General features: G+C 43.3%; 1 protein-coding gene and 1 long non-coding RNA gene across 2 annotated transcripts in view; one reads left to right on the forward strand and one right to left on the reverse strand.

Annotated features, from left to right (window-relative positions):
- Window positions 1-3205, reverse strand: part of LOC138162272 (sn-1-specific diacylglycerol lipase ABHD11-like) — a 5343-nt gene extending 2138 nt beyond the window's left edge. Inside the window, exons 1-3 of the mRNA XM_069089288.1 lie at window positions 3130-3205; window positions 1501-1576; window positions 584-698 (exon numbers count right to left, since the gene is read on the reverse strand). Of these exons, the coding sequence (XP_068945389.1) occupies window positions 584-698; window positions 1501-1576; window positions 3130-3205 (267 nt within the window). The remainder of the gene's footprint in view (window positions 1-583; window positions 699-1500; window positions 1577-3129) is intronic.
- Window positions 1-11246, forward strand: part of LOC138162379 (uncharacterized) — a 38927-nt gene extending 27681 nt beyond the window's left edge. Inside the window, exons 2-4 of the long non-coding RNA XR_011168619.1 lie at window positions 7233-7427; window positions 9260-9353; window positions 10647-11246. This is a non-coding gene — a long non-coding RNA (uncharacterized lncRNA). The remainder of the gene's footprint in view (window positions 1-7232; window positions 7428-9259; window positions 9354-10646) is intronic.
- Window positions 11247-14023: the final 2777 nt, after the last annotated feature.

The following is a 14023-nucleotide window of genomic DNA, read 5'->3' on the forward strand; positions in this document are numbered from 1 at the left end:
TTAGGGCTGGCCCTTCCCCACTCTGTTTCTTGGGTCACTGATTCCCTCTTTCCCTGACTTTCAGCTTTCTTCCATTTCCTTTTGCTTTCTAATGTTAGGAAAGAAAGTAACTGATAACTTCCTTAACCATAAAGGCATTACAATTACTATGCATTACTAGGACAGTCTGCCATTTAAAATAAATTCTAAAAAAATGTTCACTCGAGCCAAGGCAACACCTCTAGGATGATGAGAATCCCAGGTTTCTGTAGTGGAGATATTTAGGGGAAGGGTACCTTTGCTAAATCACCAGGGTGGAAGGGACCTCGGGTCCAACCCTTGGCTGAACAAAAATCCCCACCAAGTGATCATCTGGCCTTTGCATGAAAGTCTCCTGTGAGAAAGAGCCCACTCCATTTGGTGGCACTTTGCAGGTAGACTTCCTGGTGCCCCTCAAGATGTGCCCAGTGAGGGAAGGTCTGTCCCCCCTTGACAGCTCCTCTCATTTCATCCTCCCCTACATTCTCTCTCCCCCTTCTTCTGACTTTGTCCCTCCCATACTATGCTCCCTCTCTCAGCTCACCTATCATTTGGGATTCTTTACCTTCCTGCCTGTCTGCTGGGCCAGGGCCTCTGCCTGAGCCTGGAAGATGCTTTTGTTGCTAAACAGCCCATGCAGGAAGACAACAGGTGGGAGGGTGTCCTGGCCATCCAGCAGCCTGTAGGAGAGGGGCACTGGCCTAGCCAGGGTGAGGAGAGAGGAGGAGGGATGGATCATATCAGGAGATGTGAAGGAACATGGGATAGTAGAGGGATAAGGGTCTCTTGGGCTCTTATTTCCCCCATGCAGGTCCCTCTTTTGGAGATGGGTGCATGTTCATTCAAGGTGGAACTGTCAGGTTGTGAGGTGGAAAGTGTGGGAGAGAAGGGATAGGCAGAAGAAGCAGCCCCTGGGTATGTCAGGAAATCAGGGGGAAGCTATGAAGGAGAAAGGAAGTCAGGACTGGTCACAAGTACCTGGAGAGGAGGGAGACGAGGTTTGAGAGAACCAAAAACCGGAGAAGGGAAACAAGGAGAGGAAGGGAAAGAAGGGAGGGCTGACTGAGGGAAGGCAAGAAAGGGTAAAGGGGGGAAAGGTGAACTGAAGGGATGTAGGAAGGAAGAAAATGAGGGAGGGTGGGAGTGAAGAAAGGAGGGAGGGAGAGAAGGGTCTGGGGAAAAGAAAAACAGGGTAAGGGGAGTGTGGAATAAAGACAAATGGGTTAGGGGAGAGGAAGTGAGGGAAAACCATAGGGAAAAGGGAAAGTGTGGAGGAAGGAGGGAAGGAATCAGGAAAGGATGGGACTTAGTGCAGGGAAAAAGAAGGGAGAGGGGAACTGGAGGAGAGGAGAAGAGGGCAGGAGAAAGTTGGGGGAGCAGAAGGAGAGGTCAGGTCCAGGAAAGAGCAGAGGTGGCTGCGTGTGCTCTGGACTTACCAGGGTCCACTGTTTCTCCTGAGAGTGGCCAGAGATGGACCAACACCTTGGATGGGTGATAGCCAGGGGCATGAGGATCCCCAGAGCTTTCGAGCCCACTGCCACATGCTGAGTGTCCACACCTGCAAGTGAGACCATTAATCATTTTAAGTGGAGTTTAGTGAATGAGCCAGAGACTGCCGGGGGTCATGTACCCAATTCAAGAAGCATCAAGACTATATACTGGGCGTTTATATAGACAAAAGCCACAACATAACTGTTACCAAGGGGAAACTATAACTTGACAGTTATTAGAAGCCAAAAGGTAGCAATCAGTTTGTTGCCCAACTGGAAAGTCCCCAAGTAACCTGGAAGACCAGGGGTGTCTATGGCTTCCAGGTGACAGGTTGGGGCAGGTCTCCTAGGCAGGCTTTGTTTTGGGCAAGTCTCCTAGGCGAACATGCCCAAAACTGAGGGATGGGGGATGTTCACAAAATGGCTGTTATAACAATCCCCACTTCTTTTTATTGAAAGTCAAACCCTTGACTCACAATTGGTGCTATTGTATAGAAAGTGACTCATGCAGGGGCTGATATCTAGGCTTCCTTACAAGGAGAAGATTGACTGAGTTAATATGGGATTAAGAGGTGGGAAAACAAACAAGGACCTATAGTGAGGGCCAGGTCAAGAAGCAGTAATGGTTCAGCAAAGGCACAGATCAGCGTCAACCATGGGGATGTTTGAAACAAACTCTGGTACCAATTTTCAGCATTTCCTCCCTCTCACCGTCTGGCCTCCAGGATCAGCACAGAGGCCTCCTTGTACCAGATAGGTACCAGAGCCCTGGATATCCCCCAGAGTTAAACTCAGTTGATCCCAGTCTCAAGTCTTGGAACTTGATGCCTGGGAGACTTCCTTGGGAAGGGCTAGACCAACATAATAGGGGGCCTGGGCATTCATGCAAAGTCAACAGTCAGGGCCAAGGTTCGGTCAGGAAGTGTTTTGGCCTTGAAATCTTTGGAGGGGGCCTTCTACTATAAGATGATCTCTATCTCCTGTGATTGAGTTTCCTTCCGAACATTCCCTTAGGCCATTGAGACAGAGTCGAATGTAAAAAGCATTTCACATTGGGAAAGAAACCAGGGCAGAGGGTGAACTCATCCATGAACCCTCTTCTGCCTGGAATATCCAGAGTACTTGGCCCCCCTTTTTAATAATCCAGGTGTTTTTACCCTTATGAGCATGGGGGTTTGACATGGAATTTTGAAGGGAGAGAGCCCAATTTGGTTGGGGGGTGCACCTGATTCTGAGTAGAGCCAGGGGAAGAAGTGTGACCCAGTTTTCCTTTGTTTCTAGAACTAATTTGGTAGGGAACTCCTTCAGGGTTTGGTTGGTCTGCTCTACTTGGCCTGAGCTCTGTGGATGGTGGGCACAATGCAGTTTCCATTAAACCCCAATGGCTTTAGCCAGTCTTTGGGATACCTTAGCAGTAAAAGCTGGCCCATTATTAGAGCCCAACCCAATCAGAAGGACAAACCAGAGAAGGAGTTCATTCAGAATTTTCTAAACTACCACTAGAGCAGTTTCATGTTTTGTGAAGAATGCTTCCACCCATCCAGAAAAGGTATTTACAAAAACCAGGAGATACTGCTAACCTGCTGTGGAGTGTTTTACTTTTCTGAAGTCTGCCTCCTACCTTTCTCTTGGTTGTTGCCCCCTGAGTCTGATTCTGAGGGGGGCTGCCTCTCCTCGTTTTGCATTTCCTTGTGCATAGGTCGTGCACCTTGTGACAGTACTTAACAGAATGTTATCTAGTTGGGGAATTAAGTACCCCTCTCTCATGGGTAAGTTCATTTTTCTGGCTCCCAAATGAGTGATTTGATGGAGATGCTTTACCCACTCCCTCCTCACCATTTCTGGAACAAAAATTCTCCCATCTGGAAAGGTCCACCAGTCTGATTGGTCCTTACTCCACCTCCCTCCCTTTTTTTTTTGTTTAGCAAAGGAATCATCCAAGGGGGAATCCAGGTGAAAGGGGAGCTAAATGGAAGTTTTAATATTAGGACTGGGGGCAGCTTCATTAGGATGCCATCATTCCCCCCTCAAAGAGTTGGGACCTAAATTCATTTGGGAGAAGGGATGAAGGTCTCAGCTTCCATAGTTTCTTCAGGCTGAAAAGGGGAAGAGAGCTGTCCTTGTCCTGAGGAGGAAGTTGACTGAAACCAAGCATATCACATTCAGGGGATAACAGATGAGTATAGACTTGTATCCATTGTTACCTGCCAACTGTAGGTGAATTGACCTGTAATCTGAGAGACACAAATATGACAGGCAAATTCAATATGCAGGGCCCAAGATATAAGGAGAGAGACAGATATATTTAGTAACAGACAATTAACTAGGCCAAGTACCTTTTTATTAAACTATTTAGGCTGTAGAAAAGAATATAATTTTAGGCTGAATAGTTCAGATCTAACACATACTTTAGCAGCTCAGGTGAATCCCAGCCTCAGCATATGGGATAATGATTAACTTGCGTTTGTACCTTTGTTTCACAAGTTTCTTTTCCCTTTGTCTAATTGTTCCCATGTCATTCAGAAAAAATGTTCTATTCCAGGGATTTAATCTTTCACTTGACTATGCATGTAGGCAGATGACGAGCCCCTGTATTAATTTACCCAGTTGTTTGGGATATGGAATGACTACACATTCAGATTAAGAACAACAAAATGTCACATACCTGAATTGTACTTTTACTATCTTTTACTAACCACTTGCTCTAATTAGAGAAATTTGTCACAAAAGGAAAAAGCAGGGACATGCTAGATATGACAGGATAAAACATCCTTAGCTTTGTTTAAATTTAGATAAGAGTCATTTTAATTTCATCTCATAGCCAGACTCAGGAATGGCCAGGTGAAAAACATTCCTTTTCAAAGGAAGACAATGCAGAAACTGAGCCAGGAGGGTCCCATTTTAGACTGAGGCTAAAATTGTCCTCTCGGCTTTTCCCAAAAGCAAACCTTTACCTGTAGCAGGATCACATTCCCTCTGAGCAGATTGTGGCATTTCTCTCAAGATACTGATTTAATGCAGACAACTATATCTAAATTCAAACTCAAAATAAAACTAGTTGTGGTCCCAATGGCTTTTACCTCAAATGGCAATCAATGCTCAGGTCTTGATACAGTTGTTTTTATTTGTATGGAGTTGCAATAAGCAACAAAAGTTTACCATGACTTATAAACATAAGAAATTTCATTTCTCAGTAAGTCAAGTTCATTGCTTAGGAGCTCCGTAACCCAAAAAAGCTTTTAGTTTTCTCCTGGAGTTGATGACCTTGCCCACCAAATGGTTTCTGGGGGATCTGCTAAGTTTACAAATAAGGAAAAATCAAGAGACCCCAAAGAGGGGGCTGATCTGCTTATCCATGCTATGATATTCTTCTTCTGGACTGATGAAAACTACATACTTTATGTGTGACTAGTCCTCTATTTTCAATACTGATTTTTCTTTTTCAATGCCAGTATGTCTTTCAGGGTTCTCATATTTTATTTTTAAGACTCCAGTACATGGTAACTGGCACATGTGGCCTCCAGTTACCTCCTATAGCCCTACATTGGAAGTGACGTTGGCCCTCTTCCTAAGGGAGGGGAGGAGGAAGTGTCTACCCTGTCTACCCTTAGAGCTGCTGGGGGATCAGCTTTAAGTTTTAACATTATAACAATAATCCCAAATAACTTATTTAACAATCTTACAATTTTTAAAAGTGAGAGCCAACTTGTTTTAGCTTTAAGACGGGATTAGCAGGACTTAACAAAACAACAAACCTGGTTTTAAACAAATTTTTCCACAGTCTTTTAGTTTAAACTAAATTCAGACTAAAAGTTGCTTTGAAACAGAACTAAATGGTAAGCCAGAACAGACTGATACAGGTCTAAGCAGGGTGGATTTTCTCCTATGACAAGCCAAAGCAGACTAACTTGGGTCCAATCAGAATGCCTTATCCTGGGGGGGGGGGGCAAACCACGACAGACCTGTATTGGTCCAGACAGGATGGCTTACCCCAGTGGCTCTCTCTGATTTTTCAGAGAGAAGCTGGGGTGAGGACGTTAACTGTGTCCAGCTGCCACTCAGTTCCCCACCAAATGAGTACTCCCAGAAACACATTTACCTCTAGAGGACAGGCTGGAACTTCATGGTGGCCTAATGTAGGAATGAATCAGAGTTGAGGAGGGACTTGGCTAACTCTATCCAAGCCTGGGGGCCCTGGGACATCCTCAGGGGCTGATTCCCCTCAGGGTTAGGGCAGGACAAACTCTTTCCCTTCCCTGAATCTAAGGTTCCAGGTCTCCGCAGCAACATGGAATGCTGCCATATCACTGTGGCCTCCAAAGTGTTGTACTGAGAAATCAGCGAGTGAGATAATTTCTCATTTTAAGTGGAGTTTAACGAATGAGCTAGCTACTGCCAGGGGTCATGTACCCAAATCAAGCAGCATCAAGACATATAAGCTTGGGGCTTATATAGACAAAATCTACAACATAACTGTTATAAGGGGAAACCACAACTTGACAGTTATTAGAAACCAAAAGGTAGCAATCAGTTTGTTGCCTAATGACCCATTTGTTGCCCAACTGGAAAGTCCTCAAGTAACTGGGAAGGGGGGAAGTGCTATAGGTTCCAGGTAGCAGGTTTGGGCAGTTCTCCTAGGCAGGCTTTGTTTTGGGCAAGTCTCCTAGGTGAACTTGCCTGAGACAGGAGGGATGGGGGATGTTCACAAATGGCAGTTGTAACACTCTGTAGCGGCAAGCACCCCAAGCATGTCCTCAGGGTTTGCTGCCAGCACAGGTTCTTGGATCTGCTTTGTTAAAGGAAAGCAACTCAAAATGGGTTAACAAGCTTACTTTAATCAGTCAGACATATATCGTTTACCTTGTTCAGGGGAAAAGGTCAGCACCCTGAACTTCAAAGTATACAGGCAGAATTATCAAGACAGAAACAGATCAAGTAGACAGATTTCCAAACTGTCCAACCATTACATCCATACCCAGTCAACATCTGGGTTTCCACATCTGGGTTTTTCAAAGCCAGGGGGGCCCTGGACAACGGCTTCCCAGAATACAGATCAAATCACAGAACACTTCTCAAAGTGAGCCCCCAAAACAAAGCTACACATCAGGGCTTATATAGCCTTCTCCTGGCTTAGAGAATGTAACAACCTTTTGGACCCACTGGCCAATCAAAAAGTACCTACTGAAAAACAAGCCTCCCACCCCAGGCTTCAGGTGTACTTTAGCCTAGGGGCAGGGAAGATCTTCCAAATTTTCATTTCCATTACATTCAGCCCCAAGATCTTTCATGCCCATAGCATAGACAATTTACTTTTGAATTGGCACTAAACATTTCTTAGGTCACATTTTCAAAGTACAGAACTAAAGTTACCAAAATGGTCACTGGGCCTTAAACAAACACAAAGTACATTGCATTATTACCTCAATTCAAAACAAGAGTTCAAATAAAGTTCTGGGGGGGGGGGCGGTGTCCTTCCCCTCATACAGCTCCAGCCCCTGCTTCCAAGTACAGAGAGGGGGCTGGGCAACAAAACCAACAAGGTGGGGTCCCTGGGGATCCAAGGCACTTCATCCCACCCACCATAGTCACAAGTCCATCCGCCCCCTGGGTCCCAAACTGTGGGATGCAGCCAGGAAACACATTCAGTGCCCCTGCTTTGCTGCTCAGTTCTTATCTTTTCCTGTGGCTGAATTCCGAACTCTTGGGCTCCTTCTCCTCCCGCAGGCGGCAGCCGCAGAGGCAGCGGCAGCGCGAAGCCCTTTTTGAGTTAGCCAGAATTTCTGCTAAGGACTCCTGCTGAGGACTGCCAGGGGCCGGAGCTGCTGGGAGCGCGCTTCCCGGACGCTGGGTGGTTGCTGTGAGTGGGGAGAGGAGGACCTTTGCCTGAGGTAGCCTGTTCTGTTTTAAAGGCTTGAAAATGTGAGTGCTTTCTACTTTATCTACCTGTGCCAATGTCATAACTACTCTGATGGCTTTCACTTTCTGGTTTTGGGACTCAGTCTTTTGGTATCTTAATAAATTTTCTACTTTATTCCCCCATATGGCAAGCATGATGTATTTTGTGATGGATAATTATATCAGCATATCTGTAATCTCCATAGGCATTGTGACTATGGCATTGCTGATACACACTCCACAGCTTATTCCTTTGCCCATGGTTTGTCCCACCCCTTTGTTTCTCAGGGTGGCCTTGACTTTCTCCCTCCTCCAGCCTTCTTCCTCCTCTGAAGTTCTTCAGAAACCTAATCTACATCTCTTTCCACTGAACTACACTGTCTCAGGTGCTGGATCCTTATGGGTTTAGCTGACACCTTATTCCAGACTCTTCTCTTCTGTCTTCTGTGGGATCAGAGGATGGGAAAAGTGGAAGGGCCCTTAGAAATCACCTTGGGCATAAGGCAGAGTGGGAAGCACTCTGCTCTTTGATTTTGTTTTCATGTTGTTGTGGGGTTTTTTTTGGCACAGAGATTGGCAAATATTTTTTGCATACATTTTTTTTTGTTTTTCTCTTTGTTTTGTGGCAATAAAAATTATGCTACAATAAGAGACTAAGGCAGAGCTCTGAGCCAAAAGCACTTTATTAATGGGTCCATGGCCCCCTCTAATGAAGTGGACCTCAGTTCTTCCCCATGATCTGAGATATTCCCTCTTTTCAGGGCCCAATATTTATAGGGTTAGATACCTAGACTTTCTTGAGTGGCTATACCAAATACCGAATAATTCTTTTGGTGGACATGTGATTCACAGGCAAAAATAAGCACACAATATATCAGCAGAAGTGCAGGTTGGGCAAAGCAGGAAATATCTCCATTGACCAGGTTGTCCCAAGATGGATGTTCTTCTCCTTAGGTTAGGCAGGAGCTACACACATGCTCCAAGAACATATGGGTGGGGAGAACTTTCCGTCCAATGCCATGCATGACTCCTGCTTCATTTGGTCATGGAAGTTAGTAAAGCAGGATGGTGATGTCTTTGTTAGCATTCTTTTGGTGGTGCTAGTGAGCTCCACAGCTGGTAAAAGAGTAATTTAAAGAGGGTTCTGAAGGAGAAGGTGAAGCTGGTAACTTTACACAGCCCTCCCTTCCTTAAAACCAAATCACTAGCAAATCATGGCATCATGTTCCTGATATTATGATCCTCTTCAGGAATGAAGGATAAAGCACAGGACCACACAAACAAGTAATGAACATTGCATTAAAGTTTGAGGATTATTAGAGGGCCCTTCTATTAGAAACTATCTTCTTATGTGACTCATACAAAGTATGGGTTAATACATTGCTTATTCTTGCCCAAATATACGAAAGAGGCATGGGAAAACAGAGAATCTCGTTGGTTGGTAGACCTTGCTCTTCAAGGCCAAAAATGACATATTTTAGGAAAAAGGTTACAGATTGAATGAAGCACCTGCCATCTCCACTAAGTAGTTATAACATGATCACCTGCTAGTGTTGGACAAGAGAATGGCCTGGAGCCACAAAAATAAATTGGGGGATTTTCCATGTAGTTGAGTCACTTTTGCCACATTGAGTTTGGTCACCATGACAAGAAAAAAAGGAGGGCAGAGTGCCTCTCTTTAACTTTCTTTCATTAAGCAACTGATTTTTTACAATCTGCTGCTCATAGCTCTGGGGCCAAATGTATAGAATTTATAATTGCTTCCTTATAGAATCATATCAAATTGATTGATACTGATTGGAATAGAGAATAATCAATGAATCAACTTTCTCATTTTTCATTTTTATTTCTTGCAGGTGTCAAATTTTATTTGCCTAAGAATTGCAAATACTGTGGATATTGTGTGGGGACCAGTTGAAGTTAACATTTTAGTTGGGCTCTTGGTCAGAGGTATGGGATGTTTATTTCTGTTATTCGAGTGGATTGCTGGCACAGTGTGGATTACTTGTATTTGTATACTTGTACTTGTGTATTTGTATTGTTATATCGCTTTACAGTGTACTTATATTGTGTTATATTGTTACTGTTAGTTAAGGGTTCTATTATCTTTGAGCTCTCACCTTTAAAATGGGACAGATGTATGGATAGGGCAGAGGGGAGGGAGCAGCCATTCCCATCAACTCTGCCCCAGAATGAGCTTGTGCCTTGTGACAGAATGACTCCAGCATGACAGTGTGGGGGAACAAGGTCACTTTTTTTTTGCCTTTTGGAGGGGAGAAGGCAGGGCAATTGGTGTTAACTGACTTGCCCCAAGTCACATGGCTAGTAAATGTTAAGTGTCTGAGGCTGGATTTGAACTCAGATCCTCTTGCCTCCAGCATCAGTGCTCTATTCATTCTGTCACCTAGCTGTACCGAAAGTTCACTTTCTTTCCAACTTTGTTGATAATCTTTCCCTTTAGATCTCTAAACAAATTCAGCTGACCACTCTGACATTGGGTTCCTTCTTAAGACCACCACCGGGCTGGCTGTTAATCTGGCAGAGGAGGATGAAAATAGTAAAAAGGGAATTAGAGAAGCAAAAAGGAATGTTTTCCTTGCAAGCCCTCTGCAGCAGCTGCAGCCCATTCCTCACTATCCCTAGCCCATCCCTTCCCATCCTCACCCTGTACCATCAAAAGTAATCAGGAGAGAAGTTTGTTTTACTTGTAGAAAACCTTGCCACTGGAGGACAGGATGTGACATGGGGTCTAGATGGAGGGATGAGGTCACAGGTTGTAATCGTAAAATCGTTGGAATTTGAAGATCTTTCATGCGCTTGTATTGGCAAGGAAATAGGTACCTAGCACTTTGTTTCAAGTTAATTATATCAAGCCTCTGTTAAGAAACAGAATGTATGAACCCCTGTTGCTGAGGTAACAGGAAGGGGTGGGGCAGGGCGGAGCTAATACTCTATATAAGGAAAAAGCACAGGTTGGAGAGTCAGAACTTCTGGGAGCCAGCAGCTGGAGGCTGAGGAGGAGAGGCCCAGGCTGGAGGAAGTGACTTTGATTGTGAGAATGGAGCTTATGGTAGCAGAGCCTCTTCCAGAACCATCCCGAGCTGCCTGAGGAAGCATGATTGTGGTGTTGATACTTTGTCTGCTTTGGGTCTATGTTGATTGCACAGGCAGAAAGTGAATTGATGAGAATGCTGGCAATGTGCATGAATGTTGTTGTGGTCTAGTTGAGTTTTGTCTTTCCAGGAACAGAAACTGTGAAGGATTTGAGGTGGATTAGGCACTGTGAGCTTCAATATGGAACAGGAACTGTACAGAGACTGGACAAGGAACTGGGAGCTGTCTGCCTTTGAACTCAGGTGGCAGTTGGTTAGATTTGGGCAGAAGCTGGGACCATAGAAGAGGAACCATGGAAGCTGAGAGTCTGCCTCAAGTCAAGATGAAAAGACTTTTCCTTGGGTATTTAATGCTGACAGATGAGATTGTAACTTACTTGTGACCTAGGGGTAGATAGCCTTTGTACTTTCCACTACTTCTTAAGAGAGTACTTAGTAGTGACTGATGATACTGTAACTTAATTGCACCTCATGGGTGGAAGACTTTGACCTTTGTACTTTGCTGTCAATTAAGGAGGCTTGCCTCCTTAAGGGTGATTGAATTAAGGATTGACTAAATGAAGGATTTACTAAATGAATGTTATCTTTTGCTTAAAATGATGTGACCACTTTGGTGAAAAGTATGTGACCATTTTAGTGTTAAGTTGTTGAGTTGTGACATGGTGAATGCTGTATTTTGATTTTCTGTCAATGTTTTGTTCTGATTTGTTACTGAATAAAAAGAGAGTTCACCATACTGTGTAATCAGAATCTTGAAAAGCTGTTCATAGCAGCAGTCCTCTGGAAAGTTGATCATGCTTGGCTTTACACAGGGGCAAGTAGGAAGTGCTCCCTCAGTACAACTTGTACTGTTGGCTGATGTAAAGTTACAGAAACACTTATCACCAGCCGTATCCACAAAGGTAGTACAAGTTAAAAGACCAGCAGAAAATTTTACAAGCCCTCTCTCAACAGGGGTATTAACCTGTCCAGTGGCCATGTAGCTTGTGTGCCAAGTAAGGGAATATTCTATTGTGGAGAGGCAAGTTGTCTAGATGGAGAAAGTATTCCATAGAGGAGCAGCCAGCATAAATGGGGTGGCCAAAATATCTGAGGAAGTCATGTTGGGGAGGGCAGTTTTGCAAAGATGATGTGTGGTAGGAGATGAGAGTTGCCCTGTGGTTGTGAGGGGCAAACCCAACAATGTTGCACTCAGAACTGTCCCCCACCATGAGTTTCCCTGTTTAACTAGGGAGTTATCCTCCCACTTGCAGAGGCCAAGTATACTTGAGGTATCAGGGAGGAGGAAAAGGATTAGCATTATCATTACCAATTCAGAGAGAAATGATTCCAAGAGGGAGAGGAAAGGCAGTTTCTGGAGAATTGACTTTTTTTAAATTTAAATTTATTTATTTACTTTTAGTTTACAACATTCAGTTCCACAATCCCTTAGCTTTTAAATTTTCTCCCACTCCCTCTCCTTCCCTCTTCCCCCTCCCCCATGGTAGCATGCAATCAAATATAGGTTCTACAAATACCTTCACATTGAACATTAATCAAGTTGTAAAGAAGGATTATATCCAATGGAATGAACAATGAGAAAGAAGGAACAAAATAAAACAAAATACCAAAGAGAGAGAGCAAATAAATCTGCATTCAGACACCATTCCATCATGAGTCTTTTGTAGTTGTTTTCTAACTTTGTCTTGCTGACAGGAGCCCAATCTATCAAAGTCAGTTGTCACACATATGATGTGTCTGTAATTGTGTACAAAGTTTTCCTGGTTCTGCCCTCCTCACTCAGCATCAGTTTGCATAAGTCTCTCCAGATTATTATGAAGTCTGTCTGCTCCTCATTTCTTATAGCACAATAGTATTCCATTACATTTATATACCACAACTTGTTTAACCACTCCCCAATTGATAGGTATCCCCTTGATGTCCAATTCTTTGCCACCACAAAAAGAGCTGCTATAAATATTTTTGTACATACCGGTCCTCTTCCCACTTTTATGATTTGTTTGGGATACAACTCTAGAAGTGGTATTGCCATGTCAAAGGGTATGCATTTTTTTAATACCCTTTGGGCATAGTTCCAGATTGCTCTCTAGAATGGTTGAATCAGTTCACAACTCCACCAAAAATGCATTAATGTTCCAATTTTTCTACATCCTCTCCAGCATTTGTCATTTTCCTGTTTTGTCATCATAGCCAATCTGACCAGTGAGATGTGGTACCTCAGAGTTGTTTTGATTCACATTTATCTAATCAATAGTGATTTAGAGCATTTTTCATATGCTTATATAGATATCTTTAATTTCTTCCTCTGAAAACTGTCTGTTTATATCCCTTGACCATTTATCAATTGTATTCCTATAGATTTGACTCAATTCTCTGTATGTTTTAGAAATGAGGCCTTTATCAGAGACACTGGTTGTAAAAATTCTTTCCCAGTTTTCTACTTCCCTCCTAATCTTGATTACAGTGACTTTATTTATACAAAAGCTTTTCAGTTTAATGAAATCAAAATTATCCATTTTGCATTTCATAATGCTCTCTAACTCTTATTTGGTCATGAAATCTTCCCTTCTCTATAAATCTGACAGATAAACCATTCCTTGCTCTTCCAGGTTGCTTACGGTATCAGGCCTTATACCAGATTGTGCACTTATTTAGACTTGATTTTAGTATATGGTGTAAGATGCCCAGTTTCTGCCATTCTGTTTTCCAGTTTCCCCTGTAGTTTTTGTTAAATAGTTAATTCTTATCCCAGAAACTGGGGTCTTTGTGTTTATCAAATGGTAGATTACTATAGTCATTGACTGCAGTGTCTGGTGGGGCTTGACTTTCTAAACATTAGGTTGAAGTCCTCCAAGGGTTCACACCTATATTCTGGAGTCACTGGGGGGAAATCAGGAGGTAACATACCATGCCACAACCCATGCTTGTTTTGGTCATGGAATTTGAGCAAAACATGATGGAGATATCATTGCCAGCATTCTTATGGTTGTGAAGGTGGCTCTGCAGCTGGTGAATAAGTAATGAACATTGCATTAAACTTTGAAGCCTAATATAGGAGCCTTCTATTAGAAATGACATTGGCATGTGACTTATACAAAGTATGGATTAATACATTGCCGATTCTTGCCCAAATATGTAAAAGAGGCATGACAAAATGCAGAATCTCATGAGTTGATAGACCTTGCCCTTGAGGGCCCAAAATGCCAAATTAGTGGAGAGTCAGGGGGCCACAGATTGTATGAAGCAAGGGCCATCTCCACTGACTAAGTGGTTATAAGATGGTTACCTGCTCGTTCTGGCCAAGAGAGAGGCACAAAAGCAAATTGGGGGATTTTTCATGTAGTTGATTCATGACCAGGAAAAATGAGGATGGAGATCCTCTCACTAACTTCTTAATATTCAGCAAGTGATCTTACAATTTGCAGCTCACAGATCTGGCACCAAATATACAGAACTTATAATCACTACCCCTATAGAATCACATCGAATTGATTGATACTGATTGGA

The sequence above is a fragment of the Petaurus breviceps genome, unplaced genomic scaffold (genome assembly GCF_028583685.1).
Source record: "Petaurus breviceps papuanus isolate PSGF00001 unplaced genomic scaffold, PetGlider_PUasm1.0 186, whole genome shotgun sequence".
In the NCBI taxonomy this organism is placed as follows: Eukaryota; Metazoa; Chordata; class Mammalia; order Diprotodontia; family Petauridae; genus Petaurus; species Petaurus breviceps.